At 46.2% G+C, this 20,234-nt stretch overlaps 1 protein-coding gene across 1 annotated transcript in view; it reads left to right on the forward strand.

Annotated features, from left to right (window-relative positions):
• The first annotated feature begins 311 nt into the window (after positions 1–311).
• The window catches only part of LOC311227315 (hemoglobin subunit beta-1-like), a 34,442-nt gene continuing 14,519 nt past the window's right edge, over positions 312–20,234 (forward strand). Inside the window, exon 1 of the mRNA XM_084312920.1 lies at positions 312–450. Coding sequence (XP_084169046.1) covers positions 423–450 — 28 coding nt within the window. The 5' untranslated portion in view covers positions 312–422. The remainder of the gene's footprint in view (positions 451–20,234) is intronic.

Below are 20,234 nucleotides of genomic sequence, written 5' to 3' on the forward strand. Positions count from 1 at the left end.
TAGTAACTGAGTTACAATACAGTATACAGTACAATGCAGAACTGGGATGGGGTACAACTTAGGGTAAGGTGTATGAGGTATGGATTGTAGGGCAAATCTCTTTACCAATAAATATAAAGTGTGTTAAAGTGTCTAAAGTGAGTAAAGTGGGTGCTACTGTGAGTTGTTTATTTAAATAAATGGTTAGACTTGGCACGGTGTAGCTGTAAGTGGTGGTGGTGGTCCTTGATAAGGCCAGATGGCTGTAGATTGGAGTTATATCCATTGCCGTGCACGATGCTTAAGTGGTCGTCCTTCTAATATTATTGTTCTTGTTTGATTAGTTGCCAACGTGAGACACTGTTGGAATGAAAACACCATGGTTGAGTGGACACATGCTGAGCGTAACACCATTGCAGAGATTTGGGGGAAACTGAATATTGATGTCATTGGATCCCGCGTTTTGGCAAGGTAAAAGTAAACTTTCTTTAGGCAACTAAACTGGCTTCCGGTCAATAAAAGGGTAATTCACATCAAATTAGGTCTCACACACAAGATAGCTCAAAATACAGGTCCGAAATATCTATCCAATTACTTTCATCGATTCCGTGACAATCATTCATACTCCACTAGAAGGAGCAGTACGGATTTTATTCTGCCAAAATTCAACTCACTAATGGGCACAAATACTTTTTTATATTCTGCAGCACTGGAATGGAACAAGCTTCCAGTGGCCCTGAAAAACATCGAAGAGGGGGGAAGCTTTAGACGTGCCACAAAGAAATGGCTAGCCAGTGAAGTATAGAATAGCCACGTCTAGGAAGGAGAGGGTAGGGAGTGTTTTATGGGGTTGCTATATGTTTTTATTATGATGCTCTGTTTTTTATTATGATGATCTATGTTTTATTATGATGCTCTATGTTTTATTATGATGCTCTGTTTTATTATGTTTTATTATAATGCTCTATGTTTTATGATGTCTGTTGTGAAGGGCCAGATTAACACTGAGAATCTACGTTTTATTGTTTTATATAACTTGTATATTATTTATATATATAAGCTATATCCCTTTAAGCCTCCGTTTGAATCATAGCATTATTCGCTTTCCTCATTGGATAATGCCCTTGACGTTCGCGGCGCCAAGGACCGCGCCCCTGAGACAGGTTCAAAGGCGAGTCTGGACAAGTTGGGACATGCCTGGTGCCAGCGCATTGATTCCAGACAAGAGCTGAGGCTGGGCACTAGAAAGCCCTCTAAGTATATATATCGTAGAAAGCGCGAACAGTAGCAGTTCGGTGAAGTACGAGTTCGGCGTTCGTGTGTGAAGTAACGTGAAGTTCGTCCGGAGTAATGCAACAGCAGTAGCTGCACCTAGCGTATAGCAGAGTCAAGTTCGACCTAACTTAATGTGAAGTAAAGAGTCGTCATTTAGTGTGAATCGTATTACAGCAGTTTGTTCGGTGTGCAGCATTAACAAGCAGTTCGTTCGTTTAGTAACTAGTGTGAACCTTAGCAAGTGTGTGTGGACTTAGTAATTAGTGCCAGCACACGAGGAGGGCCTAGTAGCAGAACTATTGGACATGTGCACATTGGAACCTACCGCGGCGATATTGTAGAACCATTATTGGTTGGATTATAGTGATTGTGGAACGTACTACCGTGGAGAAGAGCATCGTTAATACCCACTGTCGTTTGGATTTAACTACCTTGAAGATCTTACCTCGGGCTAGCTTCGAGGACGAAGCTGGCTGGCTATCATCATTGCTATCGAGCATTGGATTACAGCTATTACCTTGCTACTGAGCACTTGGATTATAAAGACTGGATCCGTATGAGAACCCCTTTTCTTCAAGTGAACAGCCTGAGTATCCGTACCTTCTTCCTTCCCCTGGAGCTTACAACTCTGGGAGGATATCACCTGTCTCCAGCGGTACCCTCGTTTGCCCCCCTATATTGCCATCCCACGCCAGGCGGCGTTTGGTCTAGTATACCTAGCTTAGGAATTATTCATTCCCACTGACTTTGCTACTCGCTGACTTTCTCATATTATTCGCCATAAAAGAGCGACCAAGTCATTCCCATTTGTATATTGGATGCATAATAATAAATACTGTAAATGATATCTCCTTGTCACCGTGCCGTCTATTCTGAGTGTCAGCCATATTTAACTGTACTGTCTGGCAAGTAATAATAATAATAAGTAGTAGTGGTTTAATCTATCACAATCTTTAATACAGTCAGGGTTTTGTAACCCCTCAGTTACAATGTCTGTCCATGTCCAAAATCAGGGACCATGATAGAAATAAGTGCTTGCACTTTCTCATGTTTTTATCCCTTGGATGCTGTCTTTTACTCCACAATAAAAATCAATCAATCAATAAAACATGCCTAACTTTTAACTTTTGATAAAAACAACAGTTTTTAAAACGGTCAATTTCCAATTAGTCTATATAGCCTACTCTAACAATTATATATAGCCTACTCTAACTGTAACTGAGGGGTACAATTCCCTGACTGTATTACTAGATATGATACTTACTACCACTACCTTTGTACTTAATATTCGGCCACCCAGTACACGGCATAAATATATTATCATAAACACTCTCACGTAGATGAAACGGATCCAACACAAATGTACGAAGTCGAAGTATGCGTTTATTACTACACAGCAATGGTGTGTAGAGCAAGCACGTAATCACTTAATTACATTTATGAATTGAAATAGTATGCACTTTTATGGCAAAGAGTATTCGTCGGTATATCAATAGAGAATGTCCAATCTCTGATGGCGCAGGTGGTAAATATACGACCTGGAATAGTTAAGGAATAACAGCAATGATACTTTAATGATTATAAGACTGGATACACTAAGGGGGGGTTAATCCGGTCGCTTGTAAGCCGACAGGAGTAGGAGGGGGGGGGGGTAGAATCCGGCTGCCTCGTCCGGCCAAGGGTATCCCAGGTGAACCCACTGTAGTGCCGTTCAATGCGCCGGCGATCCTTGGACCACAGATGAAAGCAGGTGGACTCTTTGTGGGCCGGCTCTCTCCGGTCCACGGGGGAGAGACGTGAAGCGACCTCGTCTTGCAGAGCGTCTCCTCACCTTGCGTCCTCTCCAGGGGGGGGGGTTCCAACACACGGCAGTGTCGGGGGTCTTTATCCATGGAATAATCAAAGTATACAAAGCATAATCCGTGCCTGGGAAGGCGGGCTGTCGTCGGTAGAATAATCCGGTATACAGGTCCACTCGCTCGTCGGCTCTGGGGCTCCTCGGGTGCAGCTTCACATGGGGTCAACCACCCTGGGTAAGCAGCCAGTTCTCTGCCCGAAACGATGGGGTACTGACTACGGTAGTATTCTTACCGCACGAAGCACTATATATTAACAGACTATTATTAGCTTAATAGACTACGTCCAACTCGACGATATAGTGCCAAATATGACTATTCAAATATTAATATACACGATGTCTCAATACCGATGGTAGGCGAACTTGGCCTTACTCCCACACGTGGCGTCGCGGGGAGGCTTTACGTCTGTGACTCTATTGGAGGGTAAGAAACTGGACTGAAAAGAAAGTCCTACTTTAGTAGCGCAGTATATATACGCACTATGAACAAATAGTCCCATTAGTGGTGCGGTAGCCAGATTCCTACGCGGAACTAGGACTTGTTCGTACATGTGGAGCGGTACGTTTGAACTGGGTCTGAGGGGTATGGCAGCCTGGCACCAAGGTCTCGACCAATAGTAGAATGGAGACTATTATGGGATGTTCAGTAGGCTAGAATGGATATTCAATGCATATTGTACAAGGAATATACAAGGGATATCAGGGAATATTAGAGAATATACAAATACAATTAAATATATATATATAAATAAATATATATATTCGGTTTAATCTGGCCCTTCACAACAGCCACCCCCTGAATAGGTCCCAGACCTAATCAGTTAAACAGAGACAGATTAATCGCGTTGTCTATTTACACATAAGGGTTTGCTGTAGGGGTCAGTCAACTTCACAAAGTCATAGGGTTGTAGGGTCATGGTCATCATCGATTGTGTCTGGGAGTCGAGGCAGTTCGATGAGCCTCGCCACGGGACGGGTGTAAGCGCGACCCTGGACGAGCACTTCAGCTGCTCGGACCTTGCCGTCGGCACCGGTGATCACTTTGCTTACGCGGCCGGCCGGCCACATAGCTCTGGGCAGTGATTGATCAATAATCATGACGACTGTTCCTTCTGTCAAATTGTCTCTCTCCTTTACCCACTTCTGGCGGGTCTGTAGAGACGGTAGGTAGTGCAGTAGGAAACTGTTCCAAAACTTGTCGGCTAATACTTGGCTGTACCTCCACATTCGTCGGCCGTTCGCTTCTTCAGGCCGGTACATTGTCTGGGGTAATGCAGGATCTAGCCGCCCCATCAGGAGTGTGTTGGGGGTAACTGGGTCGATATCCGCCACATCACTGGAGACATATCCGAGGGGCTTCGAGTTAAGTACTCCCTCAATCTCCGTGAGGACTGTCATTAGGACTTCTTCCGCCACAGTCTGGGCCCCAAGTACTGCGTACAGGGCTGTCTTTATGGAGCGCACTTCTCGTTCCCAAGTGCCACCGAAGTGGGGTGCGTTTGGGGGGTTGAATTGGAAATCAACCTGTGCTGGAGCGAGGTGGGTCTTAAGTTCTGGGCCCATAGCTTGGAAGCTCTCTCTCAGCTCTCTTTCGCCGCCTTTGAAGTTTGTCCCATGATCGGACAATAGGGTAGACGGTCTTCCTTTCCGTGATGTGAATCTTCGGAAGGCCATAAGGAATGAGTCTGTGCTCATGGTCGGGAGAAGCTCGATGTGTATCGCTCTGGTGGTCATGCATTTGAATACAATACCCCACCGCTTCTCGGTTCCTCTTCCTTTCTTTATGTGCAGCGGGCCAAAGCAGTCCATCCCCGTTGAGTGGAATGGCTTGTCACCGATTCGGAGGCGACATGGAGGAAGGTCAGCCATCCTTGGTATGCTGGGCTGCGCGCGCCACTTGCGGCAGTCTAGACATGTTCGCTGGAAGCGTCGTACCGCCTCTCTTCCTTGTAGGATCCAGTAACGACGTCTGATTTCCGCGAAGACTCTTTCTGCTCCTGCGTGATGTACATCCTCATCGTATTTCTTTATAATCAGCTCTGTGACCTTGTGTCGGCTGTTCAATACGATCGGGTATTTAATGTCATCCGGTAGATTGGGGGCTCTGCGTAGGCGACCACCCACTCTGATGAGGGTATGAGCGTCGCTCTCGGGGGCCAGATGAATTAATCTGCTGTCGGATGGGACGGGCTTTCCTCCCTGTAGACAGGCCAATTCATCGGGGAACGAGTCTCTCTGGGCTCGCTGCAGTAGAAGCAATTCTGCTTCCTCGTAGTTAGCTGCTGACATATCAGCGGGGGACTTGCACTCCGGGTGGTACCGCAGGAATGTTCTTTGTTGTGCACTCTCTATGGACGTGCAATCGTCTATGTTAGGGTCGGTGGAGGCTACGGTGCTCAATCCACAGAACACAGACTTCTTAATTTCCACCTCCTCTGGACTTGCTTCCCTCGGGATAGGCATGGGCCACTGTCCTTCCGGGAGTCTTAGGAATGCGGGGCCGTCACTGTAGACATTGCGACGGGTGAGGTCATCCAGGGGCATCCCCCGGGTGATGACATCAGCTGGGTTCTGTTTTGTATCAACGTAGCGCCACTCTGTTTCTCCGGTTAACTCTTCGGTTAAGTCTTGAATCTCGGTGACTCTGACTCCCACGAAGACTTTGTACTTGCATGAGTCCGATTTGATCCAGGCGAGTACCGTCGTGGAATCTGACCACAGGATTGTTCTAGACACCGGTATGGTGAGCTCACGTTGGATGAGCGTGGCTAGGTGCGCTCCGGCTAGGGCTGCGCAGAGCTCTAGACGTGGGATAGATTGTTGCTTGCGTGGGGCTATTCTCGAGCGGGCGAGGACAAATGCTGTGTAGATCTCTCCCCCCTGGTCTTGGGCCCGCAAGTAGGCTACTGATCCGTATGCGACCTCTGAGGCGTCACTGAAGACGTGTAAGTCCATTTTACATGTCTCTGGCCTCACCGTGGGTGGGAAGTAGCTTCGGCGCATATTAACGCCTGGGAGTGAGTGGAGCTCCATCTCCCACTCTCTCCAGGTGGATGCAAGGTGTGCGGGAATGGGGTCGTCCCAGCCCTGGTCCTTGTCCCACAATGCTCGTACAATCATTTTTGCCCTGGTGGTGTACGGTAGAATACATCCTAGCGGGTCATATTGTCGGGCGAGTGTTGTGTACACACTCCGTCTGGTGGTCGGCGCCGCCGCCGGCCTTCCCTGCTCCGTAGTCAGGGGCTTGTGTCTGTAGTGAAGCGAATCTGTTTTGAATCGCCACACCAATCCCAGGGTCATCTCCTGGGCTTCTCCCGGGATTGTAGCCATCCAGGTCTCGCTGCTGGCTGCCTTGTCCTCGGAGGAGAGGCTGCGCAGTACTTGCGGATCGCTGCTGGCCCACTGCCTGAGATCAAAGCCGCCTTTGATCAATGAGGCGCGGAGTTTAATCAGGAGAGCCTCGGCTTCTTCTTGGGTTGAAAGGCTTTGTAGACAGTTGTCTACGTAGAAGCTGTTCTTTACGCTGTGTCGGACCTCTTCGTCCGCTGCTGGGTCCTCTGCTACATGTTTCTGTAGTGCAAATGTAGCACAGCAGGGGCTGCACGTCGTTCCGAAGGGGAGGACTTCCCATTGGTAGATGGCTGGGTGCTCATCTCCTGGCTTCTCTCTCCATAGGAACCGTAACAGGGGCTTGTCCGCCTCTACTAATCTCACCTGCAGGAACATTCCTTTAATGTCCCCGCTGATGGCCACCTTTTCCTGGCGGAAGCGGAGTAGAACGCCGAGTAGGGAGGGGCCGAGTGTGGGACCGGGCAGTAACTCTTTATTTAGATTTTGGGATCCGATCTGGTAGCTGCAGTTAAATACTATGCGGTCTTTACCGTTGTGATGGACCTTGTGGTGGGGCACGTACCACGATTCAGTGGTCTGGTCAGCCTCTTTAATGTCCATCTTTGTGACGTGTCCCGCTGTGATGAGCTTCTCAATCTCAGCGCGGTATACACTCTCTTGGGCGGGGTTCTTGGCTAAGCGCCGCTCCGTGTTCAGCAGGTACCGTTCTGTGGCGTCTGTCTTGGCGTGGAAAGTAGGCATTCCTTCTCGCCGCAGGAGTGGCGTGGCGTATCTCAACACGCCGTTGACCGGGACTCTCTTGGTCCCTGTCTCGAGGAGGTGAATGGCGTAAATGTCATCTTTAGAGCGAATGTCTTTCTTTCCGTTCTTAAAGGGCATTTGTTCCAAGGTCCATAGCCGCTCTACGTATTGCAGGAGTGCGGTTTCTCCCTCCGTGACTCGGGAGTGGAGACATCTAGTGGCTGTACTTCGGTTGAGAGATTTGGCGAGCGGGCCTTGGAGAGTCCATCCCAAACGGGTCTCGACTGCTGCAGGACAGCCTCGGGGTCCGGTATGAACCCGGTCTATCGGGACAATGAGGTCTGCATGGTCGGAGCCTATCAACAGGGTCGGCATAGCATTGTCTATGAGCGGGATCGGTAACTTGCGCAGATGTGCATATTTCTCCATCAGCTTGGCGACGGGGTATGTGTACCGCGACAGTCCTATTTCTTGGCTGGTGAAAGCGTCTGCAATCTGGTACCGTCGCTCAGGCTGGCCGCTTGCTGCGATAGAGAATGAGACATTCTCGCCCTTTATCGTCTTCAAATCTCGTCTTATTGTCCGAATTGTCATTTGGGTTTCGCTTCCCCGCAGCCCTAGCTGGGCCGCAGCGGAGGCGAGCAGCAGGGTCTTCTCTGACCCGTCATCGAGGACGGCGTAAGTGTCCAGGACTTTATTCTGGTAGCTTAGTGTCACACGCACTACTTTTAGGAGTACTCGGGCTCCACTGCTGCTGGCGGGATCGATGTACATGACGCTCGCTTTGCGGCTGGATGGTGCAGGTGAAGGGCGCCGTCTGTTACTGTCGTGAAGTATGTCCAGATGGGCTCCATCGCACTTGGTGCACCTTTTCTTTAAGCGGCATTCGGCTGCCATGTGTGAGCGCGCACAGCGAAAGCAGCGCTTGTTGGACTTTATCCATTGACCTGCTTCCTCCGCGTTCAGCTTGGGGAAGGAGTCACATTGCGCTAGCCAGTGTTCTTTCTCACAGTAGGGGCACACTATCTTCCACTTCTCCGTTCTGGAGGGGGTACTGTGGCTCCTGCTGCTCGGTACTGACTCCGATTGGTGCATCACAGTCGCCGATCTTCTTCCATCATTTAGTCGTCTGGTTCCTTCTCTGGAGCCAGGGGTGCTCCGTCCGAATGTATCTAGCCGTAGGCTGCTGACTTCTCTCGCCAGGAAGTCTGCTAGATCGAGGAGGTTCGGTTCGGGGCCATTCGGGTCTCTGTGGTCCCTCTGCTGCCTAAAGCGCTCCTGACGAGCGGGCGGCAGCTTCTCCAGAATCCTTTCCACATTTGAGTTGGCGTAAAGTTCATGCCTCCCCTTCTCTCTTTGCGCTCCCAACATCCCTACCAGGGACTGCACTCTGATGGACAGGTCGTCCAGTGCTCGATTGTCTATTGCTGGGGGTAAGCGGTCGATGTGTCGGATCTCCTGGATCACGTAATCCCATATGCGCCCATACCTCTGGTCCAATGCTACCAGCGCTGCTGTGTATGGGGTGGTGGAAGTCGCGTAGGCGAGCGCTATATTATGTGCGCGGGGCACCTTTAAGTGCTTCAGTAGGATGGAGTATTTGTGGCGTTCATCCAATACATCCACCAACATGGTCTCCAGACACATGCGGAGTTCTGTATACTGGGCCCGGTTCTCTTGGGTGAAGTCGGGTACCATAGGCGTGCCAATGTATGACGCTGACTGTGGATACATCGGCGAGCGTTGGGGGAGAGGCCTCCTAGGCGAGTCTCCTCCCGCTCCTTGGTATGGGCTGGTACCGGCAGTGTACCATGGCCCGCTTGTCCAGGTGCTGTTCCTCGGTGCGGGTCGTGCGTCGTGCTCACCCGTGTATAGAGTCGGGGGTCTGTAGCGCAGCTCCGCGGGGGTATAGCCTGGGCTGTACCGGACCTCCTGGTCCGGTAGAGTACTGTGCTGTCTTCGGGCGTGGTTCTCCTCCTCTTCCTCTTCGTCTTCAGTTAGGTCATCCAGTGCTTGTAGTCTCTGGTTTAGCCTCTCCACAGGATATGCTGCTCCTTCCCGGTTGCTAGGTCTCGCTTGGACCGGTGGGGGGAGGTGGTCTGTGGGGGGTATAGACCTCGTCTGTTGGTCAAGTTCAGGGTTGTTTACTCGGCTAGGGGATGCCGCCCTGGAGGTGTGTCTAGACGAGTTCCTGGAGCCTCTGGCGGAGGGAGAGGGTGTTGTCCGTCTGATCAGCTGTTCTATTAGTTGCGACTGCTGTCTGTCGCGCGCTGCGTCCCGTTGAGCACCGGCTCGTTCTCGGGCCACATTCTCTTCCATCTGAATGCGTCTTATTTCTAGACGTATCTGCTCGTGTTCGCTTCGCTGCTGGATCTGCAGTCGGTCGCGTTCAGCAGCGGCGTTCAGGCTGATGAGGAAGGCCTGCTGTAGGGTCCTCTCTGCCTCGCTGGGAGAAGGCGGTTGTATAGGGGAGCCTTCCCTCGGGGTACTCCTTGCGGAGCCTTGGAGCTCTATCTCCACGGTGCTCTCCCCGTCTTCTTCCGTGCCGAGTTCTCTCTCGGTAGCGTTGTATTCCTCCCGGGACTCATCGGGGACTACTTCTTCAGTACTGGCGGGGTGTGAAGTCATGTCTGGTTCCCACTGGTCCCCACCGTGAACTTGGTCAGTTACATTAGAGCCCGTAGGGGCCTCTATGGTCGGGGTAGTCTGGGCGTTGGGGTTAGACATACTTTTACTTTCTAGTTTTACCGCGTTTACTGTTAGTAGAAGACTAGGTTGTTGACTGACAGCGTAAGCCTCTAAGTACTGAGGGAGCCGTCGTTCGCGCTGTGGGCGTTGGTTAGGAGGATCGTTTCGTGGAGTGTTCATCATAGGCCATTTCAATATTAATAACACTATATTAATATTACACTAATTACCATCCGGCTCGAAGGACCAATTGTAACTGAGGGGTACAATTCCCTGACTGTATTACTAGATATGATACTTACTACCACTACCTTTGTACTTAATATTCGGCCACCCAGTACACGGCATAAATATATTATCATAAACACTCTCACGTAGATGAAACGGATCCAACACAAATGTACGAAGTCGAAGTATGCGTTTATTACTACACAGCAATGGTGTGTAGAGCAAGCACGTAATCACTTAATTACATTTATGAATTGAAATAGTATGCACTTTTATGGCAAAGAGTATTCGTCGGTATATCAATAGAGAATGTCCAATCTCTGATGGCGCAGGTGGTAAATATACGACCTGGAATAGTTAAGGAATAACAGCAATGATACTTTAATGATTATAAGACTGGATACACTAAGGGGGGGTTAATCCGGTCGCTTGTAAGCCGACAGGAGTAGGAGGGGGGGGGGGGTAGAATCCGGCTGCCTCGTCCGGCCAAGGGTATCCCAGGTGAACCCACTGTAGTGCCGTTCAATGCGCCGGCGATCCTTGGACCACAGATGAAAGCAGGTGGACTCTTTGTGGGCCGGCTCTCTCCGGTCCACGGGGGAGAGACGTGAAGCGACCTCGTCTTGCAGAGCGTCTCCTCACCTTGCGTCCTCTCCAGGGGGGGGGGGTTCCAACACACGGCAGTGTCGGGGGTCTTTATCCATGGAATAATCAAAGTATACAAAGCATAATCCGTGCCTGGGAAGGCGGGCTGTCGTCGGTAGAATAATCCGGTATACAGGTCCACTCGCTCGTCGGCTCTGGGGCTCCTCGGGTGCAGCTTCACATGGGGTCAACCACCCTGGGTAAGCAGCCAGTTCTCTGCCCGAAACGATGGGGTACTGACTACGGTAGTATTCTTACCGCACGAAGCACTATATATTAACAGACTATTATTAGCTTAATAGACTACGTCCAACTCGACGATATAGTGCCAAATATGACTATTCAAATATTAATATACACGATGTCTCAATACCGATGGTAGGCGAACTTGGCCTTACTCCCACACGTGGCGTCGCGGGGAGGCTTTACGTCTGTGACTCTATTGGAGGGTAAGAAACTGGACTGAAAAGAAAGTCCTACTTTAGTAGCGCAGTATATATACGCACTATGAACAAATAGTCCCATTAGTGGTGCGGTAGCCAGATTCCTACGCGGAACTAGGACTTGTTCGTACATGTGGAGCGGTACGTTTGAACTGGGTCTGAGGGGTATGGCAGCCTGGCACCAAGGTCTCGACCAATAGTAGAATGGAGACTATTATGGGATGTTCAGTAGGCTAGAATGGATATTCAATGCATATTGTACAAGGAATATACAAGGGATATCAGGGAATATTAGAGAATATACAAATACAATTAAATATATATATATAAATAAATATATATATTCGGTTTAATCTGGCCCTTCACAACACTAACCATTATATATAGCCTACGCTAACCATTATATATAGCCTACTCTAACCATTATATATAGCCTACTCTAACCATTATATAGCCTACTCTAACCATTATATAGCCTATTCTAAACATTATATATAGCCTACTCTAACCATTATATATAGCCTACTCTAACCATTATATAGCCTACTCTAAACATTATATATAGCCTACTCTAACCATTATATAGCCTACTCTAAACATTATATATAGCCTACTCTAACCATTATGTATAGCCTACTCTAACCATTATATAGCCTACTCTAACCATTATATATAGCCTACTCTAACGATTATATATAGTCTACTCTAACCATTATATAGCCTACTCTAACCATTATGTATAGCCTACTCTAACCATTATATAGCCTACTCTAACCATTATATATAGCCTACTCTAACGATTATATATAGCCTACTCTAACCATTATATAGCCTACTCTAAACATTATATATAGCCTACTCTAACCAGTATATATAGCCTACTCTAACCATTATATATAGCCTACTCTAACCATTATATATAGCCTACTCTAACCATTATGTATAGCCTACTCTAACCATTATATATAGCCTACTCTAACGATTATATATAGCCTACTCTAACCATTATATAGCCTACTCTAAACATTATATATAGCCTACTCTAACCAGTATATATAGCCTACTCTAACGATTATATATAGCCTACTCTAACCATTATATATAGCCTACTCTAACCATTATGTATAGCCTACTCTAACCATTATATATAGTCTACTCTAACCATTATATATAGCCTACTCTAACCATTATATATATAGTCTACTCTAACCATTATATATAGTCTACTCTAACCATTATATATAGCCTAATCTAACCATTATATATAGCCTACTCTAACCATTATATATAGCCTACTCTAACCATTATATATAGTCTACTCTAACCATTATATATAGTCTACTCTAACCATTATATATAGTCTACTCTAACCATTATATATAGTCTACTCTAACCATTATATAGCCTACTATAAACATTATATATAGCCTACTCTAACCATTATATATAGCCTACTCTAACCATTATATATAGCCTACTCTAACCATTATGTATAGCCTACTCTAAACATTATATACACTACTCTAACCAGTATATATAGCCTACTCTAAACATTATGTATAATCTACTCTAACCATTATATAGACTACTCTAACCATTATGTATAGCCTACTCTAACCATTATATATAGCCTACTCTAAACATTATGTGTAGCCTACTCTAACCATTATGTATAGCTAAGCCTACTTTAACCATTATATAGCCTACTCTAACCATTATATATAGCCTACTCTAACCATTAGATATAGCCTACTCTAAACATTATGTATAATCTACTCTAACCATTATATAGCCTACTCTAACCATTATATATAGTCTACTCTAACCATTATATATAGTCTACTCTAACCATTATATATAGCCTACTCTAACCATTATATATAGCCTACTCTAACCATTATATATAGTCTACTCTAACCATTATATATAGCCTACTCTAACCATTATATATAGCCTACTCTAACCATTATATATAGCCTACTCTAACCATTATATATAGCCTACTCTAACCATTATATATAGCCTACTCTAACCATTATATATAGCCTACTCTAACCATTATATATAGCCTACTCTAACCATTATATATAGCCTACTCTAACCATTATATAGCCTACTCTAACCATTATATAGCCTATTCTAAACATTATATATAGCCTACTCTAACCATTATATATAGCCTACTCTAACCATTATATAGCCTACTCTAAACATTATATATAGCCTACTCTAACCATTATATAGCCTACTCTAAACATTATATATAGCCTACTCTAACCATTATGTATAGCCTACTCTAACCATTATATAGCCTACTCTAACCATTATATATAGTCTACTCTAACGATTATATATAGTCTACTCTAACCATTATATAGCCTACTCTAACCATTATGTATAGCCTACTCTAACCATTATATAGCCTACTCTAACCATTATATATAGCCTACTCTAATGATTATATATAGCCTACTCTAACCATTATATAGCCTATTCTAAACATTATATATAGCCTACTCTAACCAGTATATATAGCCTACTCTAACCATTATATATAGCCTACTCTAACCATTATATATAGCCTACTCTAACCATTATGTATAGCCTACTCTAACCATTATATATAGCCTACTCTAACGATTATATATAGCCTACTCTAACCATTATATAGCCTACTCTAAACATTATATATAGCCTACTCTAACCAGTATATATAGCCTACTCTAACCATTATATATAGCCTACTCTAACCATTATATATAGCCTACTCTAACCATTATGTATAGCCTACTCTAACCATTATATATAGTCTACTCTAACCATTATATATAGCCTACTCTAACCATTATATATATAGTCTACTCTAACCATTATATATAGTCTACTCTAACCATTATATATAGCCTAATCTAACCATTATATATAGCCTACTCTAACCATTATATATAGCCTACTCTAACCATTATATATAGTCTACTCTAACCATTATATATAGTCTACTCTAACCATTATATATAGTCTACTCTAACCATTATATATAGTCTACTCTAACCATTATATAGCCTACTATAAACATTATATATAGCCTACTCTAACCATTATATATAGCCTACTCTAACCATTATATATAGCCTACTCTAACCATTATGTATAGCCTACTCTAAACATTATATAGCCTACTCTAACCAGTATATATAGCCTACTCTAAACATTATGTATAATCTACTCTAACCATTATATAGACTACTCTAACCATTATGTATAGCCTACTCTAACCATTATATATAGCCTACTCTAAACATTATGTGTAGCCTACTCTAACCATTATGTATAGCTAAGCCTACTTTAACCATTATATAGCCTACTCTAACCATTATATATAGCCTACTCTAACCATTAGATATAGCCTACTCTAAACATTATGTATAATCTACTCTAACCATTATATAGCCTACTCTAACCATTATATATAGTCTACTCTAACCATTATATATAGTCTACTCTAACCATTATATATAGCCTACTCTAACCATTATATATAGCCTACTCTAACCATTATATATAGTCTACTCTAACCATTATATATAGCCTACTCTAACCATTATATATAGCCTACTCTAACCATTATATATAGCCTACTCTAACCATTATATATAGCCTACTCTAACCATTATATATAGCCTACTCTAACCATTATATATAGCCTACTCTAACCATTATATATAGCCTACTCTAACCATTATATATAGCCTACTCTAACCATTATATAGCCTACTCTAACCATTATATAGCCTATTCTAAACATTATATATAGCCTACTCTAACCATTATATATAGCCTACTCTAACCATTATATAGCCTACTCTAAACATTATATATAGCCTACTCTAACCATTATATAGCCTACTCTAAACATTATATATAGCCTACTCTAACCATTATGTATAGCCTACTCTAACCATTATATAGCCTACTCTAACCATTATATATAGTCTACTCTAACGATTATATATAGTCTACTCTAACCATTATATAGCCTACTCTAACCATTATGTATAGCCTACTCTAACCATTATATAGCCTACTCTAACCATTATATATAGCCTACTCTAATGATTATATATAGCCTACTGTTGTGGAAAGGTTGTTTGACACAGCAGGAGACGATATTTCCAATTGTAACAAATAGGTAATTTATTTAAGAAAAGAAGTTCGTTAACAGCAAGAGCTATGGGTCAAAGATGATCGCCACAGCTTGAACAAAAACACTCTGTCCTGGAACCCTTTGCCTGTCCCTAAATCCCCTCTCAGTCCTGCCCCCATGACAGATATGATGACGTGTCACATCATGTCAGATCTGACATGACGTACATTAAGATGATACGTAGATTTAACATTGGAGAGAGAGAGAACATGAGGAGAGATAAGCAAGATATGATATCCACACACGATATGATGTAAAACATTAAGAACATGAAGAGAGAGTGAGATATGTGTGTTTGTGTGTGTGTGTGTATATGTGTGTGTGTGTCTGTGTGTGTGTGCGTCTGTGTACAGACGTGTGTGTATTGTATGTGTGTATTGTGACACAGGGAATGTGTGTGTGTGTCGGTGTGTATGTCTGTGCGACTGTGTGTGCCTGTGTGTGTGTGCTGTGTCTGTGTGTGTGCTGTGTATGTGTGTAAGAGAGAAAAGACACAAGATTAGAACACAGATATGATGTACTGAAATGTCCATCTGCTATCTTGAGGCCGTTTTAAGAACATCAGCCAGACTGTCGCCCTAGTGTCTTTGAGCCCTGCTAGTTGACCTATATTAAACTAGTCAAGACTAACCCCTTTCCTACCTCCACCCTCGTATACACATTTTCCCCAACATTCCCCCATTTGGGGCTATCCCTAGTCCCACCCAAATCATATAACCAAGAAAATGTGAACGTCTAACTAAACAAGAAACCTTACTTCATTCACTGGACCCCTAACGGACCAACAAAGGCTGACTACCGTTCTCACAATAAACACAAAACCGCTCAAAACAAGAGTAATAATAAAACATCAAAAAAAAAAATACCCCAATTTATAATCCTAACCTGACAGACAAATCCCCCCAACCTCCACCGCTTACCAAATGAGCCACAGTTCCGGCCGGAAACCGCGACTCTCATCAGGGAAAGGAGAAGTTGACCGTCAGAACTAAACATAGAACATCCCTCCCAAAAAAAATGACATTGTCTCTTCCATAACATTGAGTCCCAGTGTCCATCGCTCAGCCCCCCTTCCATGCCCACGCCATAGTCTCCTCACCGTATTGCCAAAAGTCACATTTTGCCAATACAGCAACCACCACGCCACACCTCCAGTCCTCGTAGAAGCATGTCCCCATGCCTGGACGGGAGGCGCTGGTACCGACCTCACCACGTGTCCCCCCATCTTCGACGGGAGGTGCCCATCTTGCCCACTGCGTTAGCCCCCCCCTTTTGTCCCTCCAGTCCCCAGAACCGATCCCCCGACCACTTCTTCTCAATGCTTCCTCAGGCTCAGAACCGACACTCTGCCGATGCCCCTTCCCATTCCGGTTTGACCAGGACCACAAGTAAAATAAACAAAAAATAATAAAAAAATAAAAACAATGCAATGATTTTCAATGGTTGCAATCTCTATGCCGAAGGATCATTAGAAAATCAGACTAAAATTCCTAGTTAAAGGAATAAACCAACAAAACTGCGCTCAGACCATCCCCCGTCACTCTTAAAGGAAAGAACCAACAAAAAGAAAATGTCCCTACCTCACCATACCCCTAATCCTCTATCCCCTCGTCTCCCTCTAAGGCAGCATAAAGCTGAGGATATGGCCCGATTTGTGGCTCAATCTCTTTCTGTCCCACCATCAGCATTTGGCTCGTTACGTGTGAAGTTACCAGCCTACCCAAGAGAGGCATACCACAACAGAAAAGGAGAACCAATATCAACCCTGCCACCCCGATGGATATCCCCGTCTGCATCACTATGCTTCCCCACTGTCCCAATCTTTCCAACACCCCACTCCCCCACCATTCTTCATTCCGGCCAGAATTCCCCCTCAATTCCTCCCTCAAATCCTTCAGCTTAGCCATGGCCTCGGAGAACTTTCCCCCTGGCCCCACATTCGTCGGAATGAATGTGCAGCAGTACTGTCCAAACATGGAACAGACTCCACCCTTCTCCGCCATTAACCAGTTCAGAGCCTGTCTATTCTGCCACGCCACCGTACTGGTCGCGTGCATCTGGTCCCCCATTGCATCCAACGCCTCCTCGGTGTAATTGAGATACCGCTGCTGATTGTAAAACAAATAGTTGATCCACCCGGTGTTCTTATTGACCGATATCCATGGCAGAATAGACTCAAACCCTGCCGCAATCTCATTCTTAGCCATGAACTCGGCTGGAATGCCCCTTGGCTGTCCTATGCTGTCCAGATACACCCTTGGGTCTGCCTTGTAGCTACGCTTCGTTCGAGAGATAGGAGACTCAGAAGGTCCTTCCGTCACTGATAATGGTAGGACCACCATTGGCATGATCGCCTGAACCCGGGCACATCTACCTGACCAATCTAAAGGAAGTGTATTCCTCAACCTCCTACCGCCGCAGAGCCAGTATTGGTCCGCCAGTGCCATATCCTGGACATGAAAAGGGCAAGCTACAGGCCGTGGGTTGGTATCCACTCCCTTTAACACGACCCCGTGTCCACACTTTCCTTCTTTCGTACAGTTAGTCGTGATGCTCCAAATAGTAGTGCACCGCCCCTTTGCCACCTCCCCTACATCCCGGGTCCCCTCCTTTTGCAAGCACTCGAAATCCTTGGTCAGCCATAGTTTGACACCTCTGGGTATTGGCAACCCCGTCGCTACCCCCTGCACACGTACATCCAATTTCCTACACCGTTCCCGCATAGTGACATCCTTGAAATCCGTGACGTTTCCTGCCGCCTTAAAACGACTAGAGCCGAGAAACCCCAAACACTCTGCCTCGCACCAAGGGCGACTATTATGGGGCCCCTCCCATGCCTCTGCGTCCCTGTCACACTGAGCCCAACTGAACTTCGTGCCCTTCACCAGCAGCCTATCCGGACGTGCCTTGGAGCAGACATAACAATCCTCTATCTGATTCTGCGCGCTCGTGTACTGGACCCACTTAAACCACTCATTCCCTAAAGCCGCCCTATACATCGGGTCAGCCTCCGGGTCTTCCTCGTCATAGTCATAGTCGCCCCCATCTTGTTCCCCGGAAGGAAGCCAACCCCTCAACCTGGCCCAGAGTGAGCCCACTGAGTCCCTCAACGTTCCGGCTGTCCTCTGGAACATATCCTGTCCCCCCCCCTCTTCCGACTCAGTGTCCTTGACCTCCCTTTTTCCCCTCACCCCTGTCCCCTGTGATTGGTTCGGGACAGGCTCAACTCTCCTATCTACCCCCACAACCCGATGCTCGTTAGTATAATGGTAAGTATCCCCGCCTGTAACGGGGGAATGGTCAAAATCAAAAACATGCCCTTGCGGTCCTACGGGAAACACCCCGTTTGGTTGTAGTCTTATCTTCTCCCCCCCTTCCTCGATGGAGGGAAAAGGGGGCGCCTGATTCTGAGCCTGGTCATGAAAGTCTGCTGGTACTTGAGCCTGAGCGGGACCCCGTGGGACTCCTACCCACTCAAACCCGTCATCCTCAAGGACGGGTCGACCGTGACGGTTCTTAATGACGTCGTTGTGCCCGGCCGACCGTGCGCACACTGCTGCCAACATCTGCGGGAGCATCAGCAGGCACTGCACCTTCCAGTTGCCGTCTCGGACCCTCCATGTCGGGTTCTGCATAACTGCGATCGATTGTATCCCCCAAGAGATCGCCGCTGGCCTTTATGCAGTGATTGAAGTGGAACCAGGTCGCTGATCCCTTGACTTGGACTGCCGTTCCAGTCGATCGGATCACCTCGTACGGGCCCTCTCTCCGGGGTGATGACCACTTTCTCTTGTGGACCTTTACGAAGACCAAGTCCCTAGGGATCAGTCTCGGTTTGGTGGCTTCCTTCTCCGCCTCCTTCTCCCCCTTTCTCTCCTTTCTCTGCTCCTGTCGAAACACAGCTTCATGTATTTTAGTCACTTGCTGAAGATATTTTTTCAGATCTTGCTCAAAAATATCTAATGCCGGGCCCCTAGCCAGGTGTCTAAATGGCGGTGCTGGCATGCTGCGGCCTGTAAGCATTTCATGCGGTGTTAGCTGTGTTCGGCGGTTTACGCTGCTTCTAATAGCCATCAGAGCAAGTGGCAAAGCATCAATCCAGTTAAGCTTAGTTTGCATACAGATTTTCAACAGTTTGTTTTTAATGACCAGATTGGCCCTTTCCACCTTCCCCTGCGACCCGGGACTATAGACACAGGAAAGGCGCTGTCTTATACCTAATTTCTGCATCAGCCCTTTAACCACCTTGTCGATGAACTCGCGGCCATTATCGCTTTGTAATATCGTGGGAATTCCAAATCTCGGAATGACCTCGCGACACAGGAACTTGATCACTGTGTCCGCGTTCTTGTGTTTAGATGGAATGGCCTCAATCCAGCGACTAAAGCAGTCCTCTACTACCAGGAGGTATCGTTTGCCCTGCACTGGCGTTATCATGTCTGTATAGTCCATAATCAGATGTCTGAATGGTCCCTCAGGGAGGGGTGTGTAAGCCGCCACTGTCGGTACTCCTTTGCGCACATTGCCCTGTAAGCATGTTAAACACCTGGCTAGTGTAACGTCAATTTGTGCCTGAAGCTTTGGGGACCAAAATCCCATTTTCGTGATTCGTTTCAGGGTCTCTGCTCTTCCACAGTGATCAACACCATGAGCCTCAGGTATCACTAAGGACAGAAGATCGATGGAGGCGACTATCAAACCGTTATGACTCCTCCACAGACCATCTGCCCCCCTTACAGCCCCCCTCTCCGTCCACGACTGTTTCTCGGCCTGCGTGGCTGAGTCCTGAAGATCACTCAAATTATCCTCAGTTACCTCAGTC

The sequence above is a fragment of the Notolepis coatsorum genome (genome assembly GCF_963971535.1).
Source record: "Notolepis coatsorum genome assembly, chromosome: 4".
Classification (NCBI taxonomy): domain Eukaryota; kingdom Metazoa; phylum Chordata; class Actinopteri; order Aulopiformes; family Paralepididae; genus Notolepis; species Notolepis coatsorum.